This window comes from Sebastes umbrosus, chromosome 17, assembly GCF_015220745.1.
Source record: "Sebastes umbrosus isolate fSebUmb1 chromosome 17, fSebUmb1.pri, whole genome shotgun sequence".
Lineage (NCBI taxonomy): Eukaryota > Metazoa > Chordata > Actinopteri > Perciformes > Sebastidae > Sebastes > Sebastes umbrosus.
Window position 1 is genome coordinate 4,902,406 of NC_051285.1, and position 24,575 is coordinate 4,926,980.

General features: G+C 36.0%; 1 protein-coding gene across 1 annotated transcript; it reads right to left on the reverse strand.

The window, feature by feature from the left end:
* Positions 1-327: 327 nt before the first annotated feature.
* Positions 328-19,451, reverse strand: mpzl1l (myelin protein zero-like 1 like). Its single transcript, XM_037748476.1, has 6 exons — positions 19,286-19,451; positions 12,738-12,919; positions 7,876-8,086; positions 4,678-4,807; positions 1,458-1,563; positions 328-481 (listed from the first exon to the last, which is right to left on the reverse strand). Exons 1-6 carry the CDS (start codon positions 19,356-19,358, stop codon positions 386-388), a joined length of 798 nt encoding a protein of 265 aa, XP_037604404.1. The 5' UTR covers positions 19,359-19,451; the 3' UTR covers positions 328-385.
* Positions 19,452-24,575: the final 5,124 nt, after the last annotated feature.

Sequence of the window (24,575 nt, forward strand, 5' to 3'; positions counted from 1 at the left end):
GCTGGTGCAACAGCCTGCAGTTCTTTTCGTTGGCACAATAATCAAAATAAAAACATCTTACCATGTGGAATGATATCTATGAAGGCATTCTTATTTTTACATGGAACAGTTTAAAGGCTGATGGAGAGATGCAGTGTCCTTTAGGAGTGTTTCTTTGCTTTTTTTTTGTCTTCACAACGAATGCACATGGAGACTTTATCACATATAACAGCGTCATGCTTTCAGAGGACGAAAGAGGAAAAGAAAAAGAGAGAAAGAGAACTGCACCAATTTGTGTTGTCCCTGTTGAGATATTCCCACCCTTCCCAAGAGCAGCTGATAGAGAGGTCTGATACTTTACTGTGTTTTTATTTTACGTTTTTTTTTTTTGGTCCCCGGTTCCTCTTCAGTTTTTACGAATGTCAGCGTAGACCACTGGCTCCATCTTGTGGAATGAGTTTTTGCTGCCTGAGTGATCCAACTGGGCGTATATCACCGGGCCCTGGAATATAAGGAGAAAAAGCAGTCAGTAAAAGACACAAATATATCCAGATAAATCCGAAGCTTGGTATCACGAACCTTAATATATGCAGAGGACCTTCATTTATTCACTACTACATCATTTTAAACATCTATAAGGAGCTCATAACAGGTAGTTTTGGTATTTTCCAGTACAACTTCTGAATGGCAGATTAATTACATAATGAAAGGGTTTCTTCTAGAGTTTGACGCTGACTGGCTTCATTAGTTATTAGTCACAAAGTTAAGAACACCTTCTCATGCACACAGCTGATAAATAAATTAGTCAATCTACAGGAAATTAAAGGGCAACTACTTTGATAATTGAATATCAGTCGTTTTCTTTGCAGCCCAAGTTATTATTACAAGTTGTAAGTCATTAGTTAAAGGGATAGTTCAGATGATTTGACGTGGGGTTGTATGAGGTTCTTACCCATAGTCAGTGTATTACCTACAGCAGATGGAGTTTGGAAAAACAGACAGGAGTACCAGCACGGGAGCAAAACAATGTACTGCTGTGGACGGAGGCAGCAGCAAAACGGATTTCAAATCAATATATTTGCCCTTTCTGACAGGGATCTGAAGTTCGGATTCACCAAAGTCACACTACAACACAAACAAACCAACCGGTCGAGGCAGCGGTACACCAGCAGCTCCTCTGTTCTGTGAGGTAAAATAACACTGATATTGATGTTTTTAGGTGTCTAAAATCCGTTTAGCTGCTGCTCCCGTCCACAGCAGTACATTACTTTGCTCCAGTGCTGGTACTCCTGTCTGTTTCTCCAAACATAATTATCATATTGAACTTTTGCCCAGCCCTAATCTGAACCAAATACTGAATATTTCATTGAGTCAGCGGATAAAGATCCAGTTCAGTTTGGATAAACAACATAAATGCAACATCTTCCCACTGAAATGGTGGCAGCCAGTGGATTTCTCCGTCGTCCCCCAGCTCCTACCTGTAGTGGACCCGAGGGACCGGTACCTCTGGAGCCCTCCAGTCTGGACTCCACCTTCTTTCGTGGTTTTGGAGCCTGGGAGCTCACGCTCTCCAAGGACGTACATCTATTTAAGGGTTTACGGTTTGTCGTTGGTGTCGAGCAATCATTGGTGCACAGTCAAAATGGAGACAAACACAAATAAATGGGACACAAGACAAAAATAAAAACAATGAGAGATGAGCACATAAAACACACCGGATCAGCTCCCGGTGGTTTTAGCAGAGATACTGGAAGCAGTGAGGAGACTAGAGGTGCACCGATGGGATTCAAAGTTCTATCACACTGATGCTAATGCAGATCCATTTTGATTTATGATGCACACTTTGGCACAATGTAAAACGTTTCTGGAGGAAGAGCAACAACTTCCTGGTGTAAATGTATTGCAGTAAATACTGGTTTCACAGGTTAAAAAGACCTGAAAACTATAGTTTATTATATCCAGGTTCTTTTGTTTTCATAAGCTCAACTTCTTGTGTGACTACTAGAATTATTTGTTCACATATTATTAAATTTCTGTGTATTTTTACAGCTCTTGTTTGGTTTATGTGCTGGACTGGTATAATTATTTAATTGTTTTCTACCTTATTGTTGGTTTTATATGCAACTATCTTTTTTTTGTTCCCTGCACTAGAAAGCACTTTAAGCTCCTTGCTTGAAAAGTGCTACACAAATAGGATTATTATTATGTTTTCACTGGAGCTGCAACAATTAGTTGAATAATTGATAGAAAATTAATGGGCAACTCTTTCGTTTAAGTCCTAAACTTTGAGTTTCGAGTCCTAAAGAAGTCCTTTTGCATACTGCAATTATTTTGTTGTTGACCACCGCATAGTTTTTGTACGCACACAATATTATCTTTGGTATATTTTATTTCCAACTGGCGCTCAGTTACATAACTTCACTTCTTCATGGTTTTCTCCTGCAACTTGATTGGATACTATCTGATTGCCCCAGTGCAGTGAGTCTGGGGAATTGAATGTTGACTTGCTGGGAAGGAATAGCCTTAATGTTAGTTATTACACGGCTTTATTGAATACTTAATTCTGATTGGTCAATCATGGCGTTCTACCTTCTGTTATTCCTTTAAAGCAGACCATTGCTATGTATAACAGACCGTTGCTATGGGTGCAGTTCTGGCGGACCCTTTTTGTGTCAGATTATTGATTTCTTAAGTAAGTAGCCGTGTGATAAGCGGGATAATGTACCGCTAGCGGGTCATTGTTGTGAAATAAACCCCTTCAGGGAGATGCTTCGCGTCGGGGTGCTGCATTACCTTGTCGTGGTTTATTTCACAACAATGACCGGCTCGCTGTACATTATCCTTTAATTGATTCTGGAAATGAATTCACACTTTTTAAATAACATACTTTTTCATCTTTGGGCTTGGGAAGTCAACAAATGTAGTACTCAAGTCACACTTCTGCAGTGTGGTATTAGCAGGTTAATTATTAGGTTTCAAATACCTCTTCCACCACTGGTTGTAGCCCTACTGTTCATTGATTTGTACTTGGATCAATAAAAGGTTATCAGTGCACCTCTAGTAGAGACAATGTAAACAGTTTGTACAGTAAGAGAGGCAGTTCAGGCAACTTCAGCGTTATAATGAGCTGTTAACATTTCAAAATGACTGAACTCGGTCAACCTCGAAACATTTTCAACATGTTTCATTTAAAAAAAAAAAGAAAAGCTGGTGATAAAGAGACACACATGAAGAAGAAGAAGAAGGCGGTTAGTTTGGAGTGTTAGTGGCAAAAAGATGACGAACAATCAATGACTAGACAACATGCTGATAAGCTGACAATCAATGATGTTAATAGAAAGTGTTGCTGTGGAGTTAGTCGCGTTAACAAACAGTAATGGAGGAAAGTGACTGGCACCAAGTGAAAACAGAAACCCAGAAAATCGCCGGCTCAAATCATCCAACAGCCAAACAGGAGCTGACAGCGTTCATTTTCTTGCTTTAGACCAAGTTTTAATGCTAATTTCACCATCTAGGACATCTCTTTATGTGGTTATCTCGTTGAGATTAATAGAGCAAGTGTGGCTGCAGCATGCGAGGTACAGCAGATGTGATCAAACTAACCTCCAGCACAGAAAGGAAACCACGTCTTCAAACAAACATGTTAATAATTAGTAACAAAGAGAGAGTGACCCCTGCTCCCATGCAGAAAGAGTTAGCGAGGTGTTACAGTCGGATGATTAAATCTCAGAACGAGTAAAATATTACTGGAAATAAAAAGATTCAGGAAACCAGCTCAAACACAACACGAGGCATAAAACACATCTGAGAAACTTACCTGATATTTCAACAACATCAAACACTGAGATGACTCATTTATGATTAGTTTGGTTTCATCTACTTGTTGGAACGGTAAAATATCATTTAATTCCACTGATTAGACCCGATAGTGTATTTATAGTATTTAGTATATAGTATTTTTCAATAACCACATGGCTATTTGAGGATTAATGTCACACATATTGACAGAAATGATAAAGTGGTGCAACTAAAATTAGTTTGACCTCGTTGGTAGCAGTAAACACAGCTCTGGTGTATTCTTATCATTTTTAATACACGTAGCAAGGTAAAAAAAACAACTCAGTATTTCTGTGATTAAAGTCGCAGATGTACAAGAAAAAAACTCACAAATTTGCAAGTTGATAAAGTCATAAATTTACAAGAAAAAAAACGTAAAAAAAAACTCAAATTAGTGAGATTATGACGGCAAAATAAAAGAGCTTTTTCTCTGATTATATTTCCATATTTATACAGACACTAAGTATAATTGATTATTTTTGGGGGTTTAATTATTCTTGTATATTTTCTAGTTTTACTTCTATATACCTTTTTCTATTTATTTTTTACATTCTTTATTTATCGGTCCTTTGTTTCTGTTCTTTATAACTGAATTCACCCTCTGGTGATCAACAAAGACTCATCTTACCTCAATTCTCCTTTGAACCATGTATTGAATGTTTATATATTGCTTATAAAGGCTTATAGGGGTAAAAGTAAAGTGTTAGAAATATTCTTGTGGACTTCACATACTTTCTGAATCCTATTTGTTATTTTGGAAACTAGGTCTCGTGTCGTGTTACTGCAGCGGTGTTAATGTCGTCATATCAGTGACGGTCCTGCTACCTGTAATATGTAAAGTATGTGAGATGGCACACTTACCCTTCATATTCATGGCGGTTGTGAAGCACCCTCATGACGACGCAGGCAGCTACAGCGATGAGGACGAGCAGCACTAAAGCACCACAGACTGCTCCGACTATAATGGTGGTGTTGGGCATAGGAAGAGATTCTGGACAAACAACAACAGGGACAACAAACAACACAGGGTTGGTTTTAGAATATAAAGACGACACTTCCAACTGCGTTTAAAAACCTCTGATGTTCATTTTGGTAAATGTATGCCTTACCCTACATGCATAGCAATGGTTGCATTAGACTTTCAGTCATAATTTACAATTTCCCTAATCCAACACACTTTTTGTCAAATTCAGCAAACATCTCCTCACAGTCTGCTATCTGTCCGTTCTGCGTGTGTACACTGCAAATAATCCAGAGTTCATACACAGCGCTATCTTTTTTTCAGTAAATTTTGAGCATTGGACTCAAGACAGCGGCACACACGGTGGTGGTGCTCGCTGTCTCGGAACAAGTTTATAGATTAAGCATTTATAAGGGCAAGGAGAGAAAACGTGAACAGAGACACCACCAAATGTGCGGTCTCTTTTCATGTCAACACACAGAAGCAGATGAATGTTTTCTTTCTGTAGTCTTTTCCTCTGACAGACGGATTCTCACGGCCGTTTTCATTTTGTTCTGAAGGCTGAACCCACGCTCTGCTGCCACAGTGTAGGCTGGAATTACCATACTCTCTGAACGTGGGATTTCCCGATCCTGCAAGCACTCGCTTCACCGGGAGGAAACCCTGCAACGTGCGCTCCTTCTGCACCAACGCAACTGCACCGCTCTGTAATAATTTGTATAATTTTGACTTATCATTTTGTCAATTCTAATTAGTTATATTTTGGGGCCAGAAATTCAAAATGCAAACAAAATTATACAGAAGCCTATAAAAATGTACAAATCTTTAGTGATAATTACTCAAATATGAATAGAACAGTTAAAGATTTAAAGATATCATACTGATTATATTGTTATATTATCTCAATGTTTCACCTTCTCATTTTTATTTCATTTTATCTATTTGTTAGATTCATTTTTATTTAATTTATTAAGCATGTAAGACTTTCACTATACTGTGTATGATTGTATATGTGACAATAAAACTTAGTTTGATTAAAAAAAAAATTCACTATTTGTACACAAAAATACAACAGAAAAATGTGAGATATAAAACTACAATACAGTATATTTACCTATAAAGTGATTTTATCCAAACTCACTTGAAAGCGTATTAAATTACTGAAAATATTATAACTCAAAGTTTTAAAAATGTCTTTCAGAACACATTCTCATGGTCTACAGACTGTGACACAGATACTGTGTGAAAAAACTGGTTTTCTCAGCTTGTCTCTACACGACATAAATTAAGTTGTGTCACCGTACATAAAAAATGGTCAGACTCAAAGCTGGGAGTGTCACTGATACCCGACGCCATCCAGCAGCAACAAAACATCTGTGTGTTTAAGAAAAATACTTCTGCAACTCTTTGTGAGAGCTGAATAATGAAAAATCAAACATCTCTTGATAAACAAACAAGACGTTTTCTGTTTAGGGCTCTGCGTTGCTCCCCAGATACAAACGTTAGATAAAGGACATTCTCCCACCTGGAGGGTGGAGCAACCGCCGCTGAGCCAAAAGATAACAAGCCATCACATGCACATATGGGCTTCCTTGTAACTGGAAAACAAATAACAGGAATGCAACTACTGGAACAGCTTCCATACTGTATGTCGGCTTATACCGGATCACTCAGTGGTGCTATTACACTGAGAGGAGCTGAGATGTTTCACCTGAAGCTACAGAAATCTACTGAGTTACAGATTAATACAAGATTAATCCTAGTTATACCATGACCAATGGGAATCCTCTGGAAGGTGTGGAGTAACTTTTCATACCCAGACAGCGATGAAGCAGGTGTTTGCTTGCAGATCTACATGAATGCAACCATCTTATTATCAATTTAAACTACGTAATTGTGTATCACGATCAGGGTTGGAAATTAGCACCAGCCACAAAAGCTGTAGTGAGTATGCTATATGAAAGCTAACTGTACGTTACAGCTGAAGATTGCTGGCTTCAATCATATAAATCTGGCTGCAGTACTAGCTCTCTCTCTATCTCTCTCATATATACACGTGTGTGTGTGCGTGTTGATTTATATGATTGAAGCCAGCAATCTGCAGTAGCCCCATTAGGGACAGTAGGACACTTAAGACACATTGTCTTTAGATGTGAGTGGGTGTCAGACTTTCAAAGTCTCCTGGTGTATGGTAGGCATTACTTGAAGCCTGACAAGATGGCTTTTCGTGTGATTTGTGATCCCGTGATTCTCGCATGACATTGTGAGAATCCATCTGCCGTGCGAGGTAAATTGCTCGCTATAGCTTCATGTTTTAAATAATGCAGGCAGGAACGGTACAAGAGGAAACAGCCACCAAGTGCTGATTAGATGAAGAAGATAACCGGTTCGACAAGCACACCTGCAATACCACGGAAACGAAGGTAAACAGCTCCTTATCACAGTCACTTGACCTGTGTGTGCATTGCTCATGGTATTACTCATAGTACAGCATGTGTGTCCCAACCCAGGAGATGCTTACTGAAAGTGTCTCACACTTAACATTTGGTTTTGTTTTTTTACACACCTGATGATCTGGGTTTAAGGACAACTACAGTGAGATTTAAAGGTAATCCTATTTGATTTAAAGCTTGTTGCAGCAGCGTTTTAAGATGAACCGGTATTTTAATTGAGGTTTTAATTCTTTCCAGGTGGTGAAACCCACCCGCTGTGTCCAAAATAGCACACTTCTTGTGTAGTAAAAAAGCCACATTGACAGAGAAAAGACCTCTCTGCCTGGAAACATGACAGATTCAGCACAAAGAGGCTGACTGCAGGCTCAGACAGCGTTTTCACACACCGTCCAATCAGTATGAGCGTATACAGTACAGAGAGTCAGAGTGAGTGGGTGAACACGGCTAACATGTGACTGGCCAAGGCCACACTCACTCTGCTCATACAATAACAAGACGCAGGTCTTTTTAAAAAACATCTTGTACAATCACAATATTTCAGTACGACTGCCTCGAGTTGAAACTGATTTTCCTTTTAAAAAGAAATCCTTTACACAATAAATACATTTGATTAGCATTGATGCGAAGAGAAGTCGGAGCGCTCACCTTTCAGAACGACCCTGAGCTCTATTCGAGCCGGTGTTCCCATGACGTCCGGCGGGTTCTTCACGTCACAGAAGAAGGTCCCGTTGTCGCTGAACTGAACCGGACTCAGCTGTATCGAGGCGTCCCTCTTGTTTATGTCTCCAATAAAATGCACTCTGTCTTTGAACTCAACTGATCCCGGGAATCCTTTCCCCTGAGAAAAGTAAAAAATCTACAACAAAAGGGAAGAAAATCAGGTTAAAATTCACACATTATTATTCACCATTTGTCTAAGAAATATTTTATTTGGTGGTATCAATAAGAGACCAAAAATGAAAAGCTAAAACTTTCCTTGATGGCATTGCGAATGGATTTTTTGGATTCCAACAATAATTCTTAATAATAATTTGTCATTCAATTCATTTTTTTGTGTGAAGCCTTGTTACTTTTGTCAGTATCAGCTGCCTAAACAGAGCTATAAAGGAATAACAACTTCTATGGTAATGAATTGTTTCCTGTAGTCTGACAATTCATAATGATAAATTACTTTAATGTGTTATATCATAATTAAAATGTATTACATTTATTATTTGAGCTGCAACGATTAGTCGATAGACAGAAAATTAATCAACAATTATTTTGATAAATAACATTGTTTTTCAAGAATAATAATGCCGAAATCTTTCTTTCTTTATGATCATGATTATTATTATTATTATTATTAGTAGTAGTAGTAGTATTAGTATCATTATTATTATTATTATTATTATTATTATTATTAATAATAATAATAATAATAATTTGTCAGTTTGTTTGGCTGTTTCTCCTTACTTTTATTTTATTATTTATTATATTTATTTATTTGTTTTATCTTGGAGAACAAAGTGCATGTGTGGTTTAATTGACTCTCTTAAAACAAATACAAAATAAAAAACAATTCCAGCTTCTAAATGTGATGATTTGCTGCTTTTTTAGGGTCATATATGACGTAAATAAGTCCAAGTCCTTTAATGTTGGGTATCTGAAGATACCAATCTGATTTTGAATCTGAATTCTTTTTTTTCATTTAAATGTTGATTAAATATTCATATTACATAATTACATTTATAATATAGTTAGTCTATATAATGTTAAGATTTGCACAAAGCAATTTCACGCTCAATCGGTCTTAAATTTAGAGTCAAATCAAGCAGGTTCTGGATTGATAACTTTTTTCAAGCAGACATTTTGACTTGTTATAGTAGGAAATGCTCAGATGTCACTAATAATATTATTGGCTTCGTTGTATTCAAGTGTCCCAGTAAGTCATGACAGTATGACAGTGTGAGCCAGCAATGAACAATACCAGGAGCCTGAAACTGAAGCAGCTAAAATGTATTTCAGCCGTCACTGATTTTATTATTTACACCTGTGACGCGTCAAAATGTTTCCTGTGAAAAAAGCCTGCTTGACACAACAACATACAGATGTTTATGAGCAACACTGAAATCATCCCAGCCATTTGTTAATAATCAAAAACATCTATGAACTTTGTGTTGACTTCCTGCTTCCTCTCAAACATTTTTTCCCTTAAAACTCAAAACACATTGACATTACCCGAAGCTACTCTCGTTGTCATGGATCTCTCCCAGCAGAGTCACAGCAGCAACACCTAAATGGTCGATTAACGTGGCTGATTTTCTCACAGCGTGGTTAAAAATAAAAAACATTTTTGATTTAAGCGTCACCAACACTAATCTGTCTCTGGCTCATACATGAGACAAACGTGTTTTGTGAAGACGTGGTCTTGTTGTTTTAAGCAGCGTCAGCTGTATCAACAGAGCTCTTAAAGGGAAGAATAGTTTCTATTGTAATTAATTAGTTCCTGTAGTCTGACGATAACCTTGATATCACGTTCACATAACAGTAAAAGGTAGAATACTAAGAGTGAAACTGTGTTATCATCAGATATCCGTATTGTAGAGCTCTCTGTCCACAGTGAAACACCTCCTGAACAATAGAAAACGTCTTCTTTGTCCTCTTTTCAGTTGGCCAAACTGACAACATCTGGTGAGGATGGAGACAAACGCAGCCTGGCTGACCTAATCATTATTTCCTGGTTGCGACATCATCTGACAAAAGCAACATGCCTTCTCTCATAAACTTGTGCTGCCAGAAGTTACAGCCCACCACTTAAGTTACTGATCAAATCCCAAAAAGTCCAAACGTTGCACGTAGAAGAAAACTTTATTGTGGCAGAGTGAACAGGAAAACACCTTTTTTAGGAATTTGAGTTCATGTTTTGTGTGTTTTACATTAAATACGAACAAGAAAATATGTAAAACAAAGCACGTCGAATGAACTAAATGTACTAACATTAAGCACAGCATTGTATGCTGTTTGCCGCTGCTTTTAATTACTTTGAGTTACTTTTATTATTGTATTTTATACCTGTTTATTCTATCTTGGCTCGTTTGTATTTAATGAGAGTGGAGAACCCACAGTTTGCTGTTTAGCAGATTGTTTAGGTCACAAATTGTATCTTTCATAATGTTTTTTTCTGGTTTTATTTTCCTTCATGTTTTTATGTTCATTTTCATGTGAAGCACTCAGTGCATGTAATGTATTTATTGTTGAGCACTTTGAGCTGCATTTCTTGAACGAAGGGTGCTAAACAAATAAAGTTTATTATTATTATTATTATTATTATTACTGCCTACACTAAATTAGTCCAAAATTAATGGCATCACCAGCAGTAGCAGACATGAAAAACAGCAAGAATTATCTTTAAAAAATATACATGAAACTATATTAATATTTGTCAAAGGACGCACACAACTACGCCTGTCACGCTACTCACGTTATCAGCTTATCGTACGATATATGGACATGATCAAGGTCATTTTTGCTGACCACGATATTGCCTGTTGTGTTTACATGCGTGTTTGTTTACATAAGAATTTCACCAACATTTTAGAGAGAATAAACAGCAGGTTTTCCCGATCATTATAAGAGTTGGGCTCTGCACAGATATGGCACATTTTTGTCAACAGAGCCCATTTTATTTATTGTTTTGGTTTTATTACATTTATGTTTTATTTATTTCGAATATTTTTTTCACATTCCAATACCAACGTCTTAATATTCTTATCAATTAAAGGTTCATTGCTTAATCACAATTTAATTTATTTATATATTTATTTATTTATTAATATATATGTTTTATTTATTTACTCATCATATTTTCATTGTAAATGTATATCCTTTTAACTTCATGTTTAGCTATTTACTTTCAATCAAGATTGTTTATAATCATTTTATATATATTTTTGTAATATTGTTTTATACACTGCCATATGTTCAATTTGAGGGAAGGTTCTGTGTTGTATGTACAATGTGTTAAATGTATAAAATCAATAAATATATGTTAAAAAAAAGAAAGTTCATTGCTCTTTGAAAGGGTGTACTTGCATTATCGTGCTATTATATTGATGATATCATGTCAGAATGATCATTATCATTATATCAGTGGCATAAAATAGTCATAAAATTACAATAATATTGTTTTATGGCATTTAATAAATAAAGTAGTAGTAGAAATTTGCATATATATTTGCCTCATTTACGTATTTTTCTTGTTCTGTTGTAACCCAATAAATACATCCTGTTAACCAGCAATCATTCCCGAGCCGCCGTACTGCGGTGATGAACTAATTATCTTATAATCGTCTGACATAAATCATCACAAAACGAGGAGGATCCAGCTATATTGACATCGAGAATGATCGATCAGAGAGGGTTGTAGAGTCCCCGGCCCGAACACATGGACATACCAAGGTGGCGTTTTAAGGTTTATGTTTTTTTGGGGGGGGGGGGGGGGACATGTTGTTTTTGTATGACAAAAAGATCCGTTTACACATTTAACCGGCTCAGTGTGTACATACTCCTCTGCATGTATCTGTTCTGGCACGACTTCTCTGTGATTTCTGAAACCCTACGGCTATGTCATTATGTTTGCAGGAGATCACAGCAGACAGGAGGAGGCCCCCGCCCAGCCTGTGACTGATCCGTAAACTAAAAGGAGGATGTATTGTGGACGGGGGACATGATACGAGATCCTCCCCACCCCTCAAACTCAATACTTTGCTAGTTACTAGCTAATACCTTCTAGGATAAACTGTTTACATTTTGCTCAATTAAAACGTCATTAAATGTGATTTGAAGCTCAGTTAAACTTGAATCTACTGTTACTGATATGTCAAATATTGTACAACTCATATTTTTTCAGGCTCTTGAGTGTCTCAGATTAGGAAACACTAATAAAATCACACTCATATGAGCAATTAATTATGTACACTAAAGCGGATAAAGACAGTTTTAGCACCTGATAGTAAATCTCGATTGTTTGAACATGACATCTGTGGTAATAATCGCCCGCTTCATGAATCATTTTGCCAGAATGAAATCAATTTACGTGCTGTATCAACAAGCGCGGTGTGGAAATAAATCCTGCGGCAGCTCTCGTCTGTAAAACCCAGTGTTTACAAAAGAGCTTTGTGTTACAAGAATAAGAAATAAACAGGAATACTGCAGTAGAAACACACCGTGAGATTAAATTAAGATGCTCAAACAAGATTGAGGCGATAAGATAAATAGCAAACAGAAAACAAACAAAGCCACAGTTACACAAGGTGGAAGCAGCAAAAAACAAGTAAAATAAACAAATATACAGTATAAATAAATGCCTGGCACTGAGACTGAAGTGAGAAATGAACCTGCTGTATATTGAAACCGTGCCAGCAGAGCGGCTCTTCATGTGTCAGTACAGATACAAACAATCGCAGGAAAACATCCTGGAGCGGTGGGAAATCTTCCCTAGGCGGATACGAGCGACAAGGACTCACCGCGTATGGAGCTTTGTAGAACTGGTTGTCAGGCTGACTCGACTGGAAACTCCAGCTCACCGAGGTCTGGCTGCTGATAACCTCGGTGGACTTAAAGGTGCATCGGAGGGTTCCCGTGGTGCCGTTCTGCATCATCACTTCAGGGTCGGCGTATATTTCGATTGCCGATGAAGGTTTTGAGACTATTAATAAATGAGAGGATGAAAATAAGTTTACAGGAATTAGTTAAAAGGGACATATCATGAATACAATAATACAGTAGGGCTGGGACGATACACCCATCTCCCGATTCAATACTATCACGATACTTGGGTGGCGATTCGATATATATTGCAATTTTTAAGTATTGCGATTCATTATTAAAATGTATTGCTATTTTTGTTAACTTTTTTAACACTCGACCATGGGATAAAAGTCCTAGAGACTTTTACTTTGGAAAATGTCTTAATTAATATGGTATAAATGTTTGATTTTCAGCATGTATGTAGTTGAAGATGTCCTGAAGTCAAACATATCAGTCATTGTCAGGAATTATTTATGAATCTTTTTCAAGCAACAAAGAATAAAGACATTTCCCTCGCAAATTAGTGGCATTTTCTTTTGAATTTATAAGGGATATGTAATGTTTTATACTTCTGGTGAATATAATCCAATCAATCTTATTTCCATATATGTAATTTGTATATACAGTTCCCTTTGTTAACACCATATTTTGAAAACCAGACGTAGTCACACGTGTATACTTCCTCTAACTTCGCCGTGGTTTGTTTTAGTGACGGATACGGAACGGATATGACGTCACGTTACTCAGACTACAATAATAAAAGCGGTTACTCCCTATGTAGATACCAACGGCTCATTCTAAGGTAACGAAAACACAACAATTCTTATTTTCAGGTGATTATACACTAAAGAAAACATACGTATTAATATTATATTCCATTTCTGCCAACACATCCCCCTGAATGCTACACACTGTTCCTTTAAATCATGTAAACGTGTTCTAGTAGGAACCCAAAATGCAAGTATGAACCTGAAAATGAGCAAATGTCCCCTTTAACCTGTTGAATGCACCATGGTGTAGTGGGATGGGGAAAACTGTGGGGAGCATGTTATAATAGAACATAACAACAAACTCAGCCTCAAGATATTAGAGGGAAGTGTTGTGTTGTTTCAGGTACCGGTGAGACAATGAAATACAGCCCAGGAAGCCCAGTTTGAGAAACAGGTTTAAAGGACTTTAAAGGCTTCTGAGATGTCAAAACAGGGTTTGTAATATTCACAGGCATTGATTTTACAACTCTGGAAATCACGGCGGCAACTATTCTATCTTTTGGCACAACAATCACGAGGTAAATAATAGAAATATGGCGTTCACGTTACAAAATGTACCATGAATATGTGCATGTATGTGATTGGCCAAATGGCGTTGCATTGCAGTAGAACTGTAATGATTAATCGATTAGTTGTCAACTATTAAATTAATCGTCAACTATTTTGATAAGTGATTAATAATCTGAGTCTTATTTTAAGAGAAAAAACATGAATAAATATGAATATTTTCTGGTTTCTTTACTCCTCTGTGACAGTAAACTGAATATCTTTGAGTTGTGGACAAAACAAGACATTTGAAAACGTCATCTTGGGCTTTTGGAAAACACTGATCGACATTTTTCACCATTTTATAAACCAAACAACTAATCGATTAAACGAGAAAATAATTGACAGATTAATCTACACTGAATATAATCATTAGTTGCCGCCCTACTTCACAGAAAAAGTCGCGCTTGATTCAACTTTTGCTGAACGACTCTGCATTGTTCTACCGGAGCCCCCTGCGTCAACAGACTGGCACCATTAGATTGATCTAATTATCTTCTTGATTAATCATTTAGTCAATAAATAGTGAAATACACATCACAGTTTCCCAGAGCCCATTGGCTTGTTTACACACACATATATAAATATATAGCAATGATGCTCACATTTGGAGCCAGACGGTTGTTAATCGAAAGATTAAATAATTCATGAACAGATGAATCAATGAAACAGTTTTCAGACACAGTCTTGTGGTGTCTAGGGGTGTACAAAAATATCTATACACCCAAGTATCGCAGTATTATGTTTTCTGATACTGTATTGATTCAAAAACAATGTGGATTTTTTGGGGTTTTCCTTAAGTTAGATTTAAAAGACCACAATATATCGCCTTGCTTACAGTATCGAAATACCTTGCAATATGCTGAATCTTAACCCATGTGTAATGATATGTCTCGTATCGCCAGATTTCTTGCAAATATACAGCACTAGTGGTGTCCGGCAAGTATCAAGGGTATTAATAATTAACATCCTTGAATTATAATCATGTGCCATTGATTTACTAAGTTGTTCCCCTCAAATGACTTAATCAATTCCCTCAAATAAAAAGCATTAAGTTATTGTAGCAGTAAAAACTGAGCTTACAGGTTGTTTTAGTGCGGTGCTGCCCGCAAATTACTGAATTATTTCCCACAAGTTATTAATGTTTAATTTATTGCATTCATTCCTTTTGTCCCTTCGAAACTTTCTCATGTATTCATGTTGATTTAGTACTTTTTATTTACTCTGTGCTGTGTGCTAAATGCATACATACCACTGCAAAATAAACAGTGGAGGTCAGATAATGAACTAATCTAAATGAGCTGATTGGGTTTTAATGCAGCTTTAGTTTGATTTCAGAATAAGAGACGTGAATATATGTTTGAATGTATCGGATGATAAACACAACAATGGGTTCAATTTTTAACATCCCTTAAACTGTTTTAATATTAGGGCTGTCCCCTTTTAGTCGATTAGTCGACTAATGAGTCGTTTTGGTCTTAGTCGACTAAGATTTCTTTAGTTGATTAGCCATTTTTTATACTTTTTTACATGTTGAATGGCTTATTTCTAAGAAACTTATGAGTGCATCTCTGGTAAACACAAGATTTAAAGTGGTGCTTTTGTGTGATTCTCTGTGGTTTTACAGATCTGTTGATTAAATCACGTAATTGATTAGTTGACAAAATCATTTAAGTGTTAAGTTGACTAAGATTTTCTTTGGTCGATGACAACCCCATTTAATATGATAACTGTTTCTGTTAATTTTTATGTACAAATTATTAATTTAAAGGGTATGGATAACTCATTTGTGCACCCAAATTCTCAAAAAAAAGACATGCTCTGTACAACCTTGAATAAATCAACATTATATTCTTGATAGGGCTGTCCTCGACCAAAGAAATTCTTAGTCGATTAGTTGATTTAATCAACAGATCTGTAAAACTGAGTTCCTTCACAAAGAATCACACAAAAGCACCACTTTAAATCTGGTGTTTACCAGAGATGTGCTCATAAGTTTCTTATAAATAAGTCAGTCAGCATAAAAAAAAGCATAAAAAACGGCTAATCGACTAAAGAAATCTTAGTTGACTACGACCAAAACGACCGATTAGTCGACTAATGAGAAGTGTGTTTGAAGCGACTACAACAAATATTGTGCACAATATTTTGTCGACAGAAAACATCAAATTTCTCTTGCAGAACTGGGTTTATAAATGTTATGTATTGACTGCACAGTTTACTGATTAATAACTTGTACAGGACAGCTCTGAATGGGGAATGTTTGACAGCACACTCACCTGAAAAACTTAGTCACGACCTTGGCAAACACAGACATAACATGACTTTCACATTTGCTCCCACAATGAGAGGATCTAATAGAATTGATGTAAATAAAACAGGAACGTAGATGGTTCCTGTCTTCTGCATTTTGCACACTGAAATTCAGTCTAATGCACAGTGACAGAGAGAGAGCCAGACTCCAGCAGGAAATACTGAGGATTTAAAAAAAACTGTTCTGTCAGCAATCAGCTGAAGATAATATCACAATATGAAACGGAAGTTTGTCATCCTGTTTCCTCCAAGTCAGATGTTATTAGTCTGAGATTCAAAGTGCATTTCTGCAAACTTCAGGATGTTGTTATCCAGCTTAAGTATTGCAATTCGATATTACGATTTATTGTAATTTTTGTTAACTTTTTTAACACTAGACCATGGGAAAAAGTTGAATCATTCACTTCTTGGGACTTTTACTTTGGAAAATATCTAAATTAATACAGTAAAAATGTTTTATTTTCAGCATGTATGTAGTCAGGGATGTCCTGATGTCAAATATATCAGTCATTGTCAGGAATTATTTATTAATCTTTTTCCAGCAACAAAGAATAAAGACATTTCCCTCACAAATTAGTGGTATTTTCTTGTTAATTTATAAGAGACATGTAATGTTTTATACTTCTGGTGAATATAATCCAATAAATCTTATTTCTATATATGTATTTTGTGTATACAGTTCCCTTTGTTAGCACCATATTTTGAAAACCACACGTAGTCACATGTGTCTACTTCCTCTAACTTCGCCATGTTCGTTTATAGCTCTCCCTTCGTTCTCTTTATACATCCATGGTCAGCTCCATCGGGGCCGTTTGAATGCATTTAACCTAAATGTTAGTATATGGGTGCTCTACAGTTGTAGCGTCGGCCGATCTGACTATGGAGATGACAGTGACGGCCGGCTTGACCGCACGTTACCGCAATACGATAACGTTTCCTGTCCATGACAGAGTTAGCATGCAGCTTTAGCCATGATGTCTAGCTCTGCTTTTCCTGCAATGTGTGAAACTCAAAGTGTTTCCATCCTTTACTGGATGTGTAGTGTTTACCACGCAGGACTTAACGTGTGAGGGTGCAGGTCAGATCCACGCAGACCCTTCACCGTTCTTTACTTTCTCATTTCGGCTCGCTGCGGTTTTGTTTTAGTGGCGGATACGGAACGGATATGACGTCACGTTACTCAGACTACAACAATAAAAGCGGTTATCCAGCTGTCCAGTATTAAAGGTCTCATATTATGCTCGTTTTCAGGTTCATACTTGTATTTTGTGTTTCTACTAGAACATGTTTACATGCTGTCATGTTAAAAAAAAACTTTATTTTCCTCAAACTGTTAGCCTGAATATACCTGTATTTACCGTCTGTCTGAAACACTCCGTTTTAGCGCATTTTGACGGACGTGCAACAGAATTGCGTTGCTAGGAAACAGCTTGGGTCCATGTTTACTTCCTGTCAGCTGATGACATTCACATACCCTGCAACCAGGAATAAACTGGGACACATTTAGAATGTTTACGTTTAAACCGTGTAATGGTCTAAATATTGTATATTCGTGACATCACGAATGGGCAGAAATGTTTCAAATGCAGAGTTTCTGAATACGGGCTGTGTGTATTTCCCTGTGGATTGAGTGTTTCCATACTTTCACAGTATTTATATAGGACTTAAGCCTTCTTTATAATAAAAAAAACATGAAAATCTCACTTTTTTTTATAATATTGGACCTTTAAATATGAGCATATTTCATCTGCTGCATCACATTATTCCCATTTCATGCACATCACTCATAAAGTACCTGATAATTCCTCAAGTCTAGAGCTAAATCTACAGTATCTGAGTGATTATTAAGGGGTAAAACATATATATTATCATGCAAAAGTAGATTAATTCATGTTAAAGCTGAGAGTTTTGGTGCTGCAGCCATTAGCATGAGTGGTAGCAGCAGTACAGTAGTTAAATCAGTGCTTTCTGTCCCAATATCTAAAGTAAATCTTAGCACAAAATGCATACAGTTGTGTTGCATCATTAACTGTATGTTATATGTATGATGGTAGCTTTACTAGGTGGGTCAGGACGAGGTTAGCCAACAAGGAAATGAGATGCTATCTCAGGTTTTCTGGACGCTGAGCTACTCAAAGGTAAAGCTACTCGAGCTGATGCGTTGGCACTGTGTGTGTTAATAAAACATATATATTAATGCTAATTATAACGGAATATTATGCTGCAAAATGACTCTAAATAGTGTTAGGTGCTGATTAGCTTCGTAAATGACCCCGTGGAGACCCACGCCTAAACGACACCTCATCCACAAATCAGGCATTTTAACGTGGCTTTGTTTATCGCCCCAAACACCTCCATGAAATCACACTTTTTTAAACATTTTCTGTATTAGTAGAAGTCACTCTTCAATTCGGCATATATAAAACACACCCAGCAACCTTTATTTCAGCTAAATATCACCGTGTACTAACTGGTTTAGCCTCAAAATTTAACGCTGTGTTGCCATAAGACCCTTCCACAGAACGTTCTATTATGGGCGGTAGCCAGCACTCTGAACCAAACCCCATTCACTTTTTAGTGGATTTAACTTTACCTTTAAAAATTATCCATAACGTTATGTTAGTGTGTGTTAAAAAGTATATGTCTAGCTAACGCACCTAAGATACGTGTTTTCGGCAGTGTTAAATCAACAAAAAGGTGATTTAAAACTTCATTAATTAGCAAGATAGTGAACAGAGAGGTTAAAGCTAGGGGTCTCCTGTAACATCGCTAGCTAGCTAACCTGATGTCCCCACCTTAAATAAGGAGCCCAAATGTAAACATATATAAATAGAAATTCAACCCAAAACACTCACCTAATAGAATACATAGCGTTAATCCAGTCAATAAGACACGTTTGCAGATGATATTTGACCATTTCGGCTCCATTATGTTGTTGTAAACAGGAGGAGTTCCTCTGGCTTCTTCTCTGCTTTTTTTTTTCCACCCCTCTAAAGTCGTTTCTTCTTCGTTGGGAAGTTAAAGTGATGGTTTGAGTAGTTCTCATAGCAACTGTTGCCCCCTGCAGGACAACCGTTGCTATGACAGTATTAAGGTCAAATTGAGGGAAAACAAATCTGAGATTTCCAGAATAAAGTCATAATATTACGAGAATAAAGTCATAATATTACGAGAAAAAAAAGAAAAATAACACATACAATTTTATAATATTATACATTTTTTTTCTCGTAAACTTCTGACATTTTTCTCATACTATTACGACGTTATTCTCATAATAGTATGACTTTATTTTCATAATTTTACGACTTTTTTCTGATAATACTATGACTTTTTTTTCTCGTAAATTTCTGACTTTATTCTCATAATATTACGACTTTTTTCTCATAAACTTCTGAATTTATTCTCCTAATATTACGACTTTTTTTTCATAAACCTATGACTTTATTCTTGTAATATTACGACTTTATTCTCCTAATATTACGACTTTTTTTTCATAAACCTAGGACTTTATTCTTGTAATATTACGACTTTTTTCTCGTAAACTTCTGAATTTATTCTCCTAATATTACGACTTTTTTTTCATAAACCTATGACTTTATTCTTGTAATATTATGACTTTATTCTCCTAATATTACGACTTTTTTCTCATAATACTATGACTTTTTTTTCTCGTAAACTTCTGACTTTATTCTCATACTATTACGACTTTTTTCTCGTAATATTACGACTTTATTTTCATAATATTACGACTTTTTTCTCATAAACCTAGGACTTTATTCTTGTAATATTATGACTTTATTCTCATAATATTACGACTTTTTTCTCGTAAACTTCTGAATTTATTCTCATAATATTACAACTTTTTTTCTCATAAACCTATGACTTTATTCTTGTAATATTATGACTTTATTCTCCTAATATTACGACTTTTTTCTCGAAATATTACGACTTTATTTACATAATATTACGACTTTTTTCTCATAAACCTAGGACTTAATTCTTGTAATATTATGGCTTTATTCTCGAAATCTCAGATTTTCTTTTTTTCCTCAATGTGGCCCTAATATTCCATTGTACTGTCGTACCATAGACCTAAAACAATGATAAATAAAAGGGGATATATTTGCTTTAGACCAGGGGTCAGCAACCTTTACTATCAAAAGAGACATTTTGGGCAAAAAAAAATAATATATATATATCTGTCTGGAGCTGCAAAACATTTGAGCATTGTGATGAAGTTAACACAGTTTATAGTCTAAGTATATAGTATATAAGTTTAATGCAGTGAGGGCCAAAGTGCAAATGTACTACGGAGTATTAGGGCCACATTGAGGGAAAAAAATCGGAGATTTCGAGAAAAAAGTCATAACTTAACGAGAAAAAAAGTCGTAATATTACGAGAATAAAGTCATAACTGTAGGAGAAAAAAAGTACATTAACCAGATATTTTCTACAAATAGTGCTGCAAATAAATAAAAATAAATAAATAAATAAACAGAATTTAAATCTTAATTAAATATATCAACTATTAATTTATGATTGTATGTATGCTCCATGTTGTCTTTGTTTGGAGGTGAAGCAATGAAACCCGACCGGTTGGTCTTGTTGCAAAGTCAACCTGTCAATCACTATGGAAACACGACTGAAACACTTATGTCCACAATTCAGGACATGTAACCATGCAAGCAAGCAAGCAACAGGAAGCAGCAACACACAGCCAAGCAATACTGACATTTTTTGACACATGTAGAGCAGCAATAACTATTATGATATAAATAAAATAAAACAATTATGGAGATCTTGATAAAAATGTTAGAAGATGCCATTAAATGGTGATTTCACACACCATAATAATAATAAAAATAATCACAGAAATACTCAAAATTTATAGTATTTCAAAGGAAACTAACGTACATTAAAAAGTTTTTAATGAATATAAATGAGATGATCACAAGTTAACTGCAATGGCTGCATCCTACCTTGTTAGCAAATAGATTAAGGTAAAAAATTGCGTGCTGTTAACGATAAATGTCAGTTTCTTCAAATATTTTTTGTTACTTTCACCCCTCGAGGACCATTTTCATGAATTATAAATGGCATTTTTTGTGTTGTAAATGATGAATAATGAATATAAGATGGTAAAAATGACAAAATATGGCTCTGATTTCATCATATCACGACTGTTTTAGAGAAATCAGCTTTAAATTAATCAAATCACTTGGTAATTTATCACTCAATTTTCTCATTTCACGTCCATTTTTTACGGCTCAATTTTTCAGTTTCACATGCATTTTCATCACCTCCAATTTTCATCAATTAATTTTTCCACCCCTCATAGACCAATGTCAAATTTACTTTAATCATCTTAGCAAATCTTTTAAATGTTTGGAGGGGATACAGAGCGCCTGCAGGTGCAACATCAGTAGTGTGATTCAAAATGATCACAAGATAACACAAATTCAGAGGCAGAACTTTATAGTAAATAATGTTTAATTTAATCATCATTCAGGGTGCGATTCTCTCTTTCCACTAATGAGCAAAAATTACAATTAAAATTTCACCTTTTTGTTTTGTTTTTTGGACATTTTGCTGCTACACACAGCAGGATCTGACCGATATGAGTTTTTAAAAGTCAGTACTGACATTTCTGAATATTCAGCGGTGAAGTTTGACCAATTTTTATGGTGAAAACTACAAATATTCAAGACTTAGAAGATTTTATTGTTGTTGTTGTGAAACAGCATTTACATCTCTGCTGAACCCCCATGCTTAAATACAGTTAATTCAGATTGCAACTCCTATTGCTGATTTATGAATTATTAATGAATAAAAAAAGAAAAGAAAATAGGAAATTTGTATCTGGAGTGTTTTATTTTAAACCGGATGCCATTTAATTTGTCAGCAAACGAGAATATCGGTCTAACCCTCGTACAGATCTTAATAATGTAAAACAACACATGGTAACAATTATATGGAATGATAAAAACTGTAGCTGAAAGCTCAAACTGTGCATCGCTGAGTCAGTGAAATAAATGTTAATTATTAGTAAAGTGCAAAAATAATCTTTAAAATCCAATCAGCATGTTGATCTTTGTTAGTTGAATGTTTAATATTTTTGATTTATATTGCAAACAAATTTATTGTCAATGTTTATAATGCAATATGTTTATTTTCCCACAAGTCATAGTCTTCAAAAACAAATCATTATAGCTCAGTGTGTGTGACTTTCTATTTATTCTAACAACTAAAGTGGTAGGTGGTGCACAGTGTGAGCTTTCAGAGCTTCAGACTTCCACCCTGAACACAAATTCAAGCGTCCATCTCATTTTTAACATCTTCTCCAATCATTTTTTCGGGATTAAACATACATTTTTTTCCAATGTTAGACCAGAAATTACTCAATAAAAATCAACTCTTTAACATAACGACTGTCTGCGATGATGACGCGAGAATCTCCATATTAATTAATGCCATATGGGCCACGAGTAAAATGTGTTACTGTAATAGACGGACATTAAATTAGAGGGACATGACATAAATGTCACAAATAAAATTAAAAAACACACAAATGCAATAAGGCCGTTCAGAGTAAAATAATACCCAGATCTCACGCTGTATAATTTCTACTTTTAAATTCTCAGTTTTCAGCCCACAATCATACAAGACATACAGGTTTTCTGTCAGTGCAACTTGAGGCTGGCTTTGCCCACGCATCCACATCATCATCATCATCATCATCATCATCATCTCACAACACGCTGCAGGAATCTATCATAAATATCAACTCAAGATATCTACAGTATAGACATAATGCAACAGGAAGGAAACGTAACACATGCAAGTCAAAACAAACAGTGATCGACACGTCTTTAAACCATACAAAGCTGCTGTATGCATGTTTATATAGATATACTGTTTTAATCGCAATGCCAAGAGAATCCCTCCCTCCATTTCAGGAACATTTTTTTACAACAATTCAGCCTCATATTCTCCATAAAATTCATTCATTCATTCAAGGACGCCAATTCCTGGAAAATTATTTGAAAACGTGTATGACAGAGAATGTTATTTGGGGTTCTTAAAATTATATATTTTCTCTGGTGTTCTCCAAAATGTTCCACTTTTATCAGCGCCAGTAGACTGTATTTTTCCATTTGTCTATTAATACTTAAAAGCAGCCACTAGACTCCATTGATAACAGTAATTTTACTGTATATTTAGATTATTTTCACCGCTTTATCTTGCCGTCAGACAGCCCTTTCCGACGGGGAACCTAAGCCGTTATATCGATCTAAGCTCTCTGCAAAGCCACCAGACTCCATTTACAAAAACAGTAATTTTACCTCCCAGAACACGGGAGTTGCTGGTCTACCGCTGGTTAGTTTGTTTGTGTTATTGTGTGACTTCCGGACTAAACCCCAACCAATTGATGCAGCGGTAGAAACAGTAACTTCAGTGTTCTGAGGTAAAATCACTGTTTTTGTCGATGGAGTCTGGTGGCTTTGAAGACAGGGATATAACTGCTTCAGTTCCCCGTCAGAAAAAGGCTGTGTGATGGCGAGGTAAAGCGGTTATAATATTCTAAATATAGCGTACACTTATTGCCTAAATTGGTCACATACGTAATAAAACCTGACACAGCACATGAAGCCACGTACTTAGACCGATTAAAAACCATACCAACCCAAACAACGTCCTATTAATCATTTATTTATTCCATTAGAAAATAAAGGTTTTGGGAGGAATGAGCAGCCCTGTCTTACACCTCGAAACCTTAACGTGTTAATGAACGCCACCTGTGGTTAAACCCTTCTCCTATAGTCAGTTAAATATGGATTATTATTTTCAGTATGTGTGAAGGCCTCGGTACGCTCCAAACGAAGCGTCAGATCCTCTCATTGTACGTGTCCACAGCCTTTGTCCTGTCTACGCTTCCCATTCATTGTCTACGTAAGCAGCTGTGCAATGCATTCTGGTAGCGTGGCGGTGCGATTCGAGAGACGAGGCGTCTTTTTTTAGTGACTTTCTGATGCAAAGTCTTCAGGATGTTAAATTTAGTCGTTCCTGTTTCGATATATCAAACACAGATCATTAGTGGTTTGCTTTCTAACGCAGGTTATTTAAATTAAATCGCCTCAAAGATAA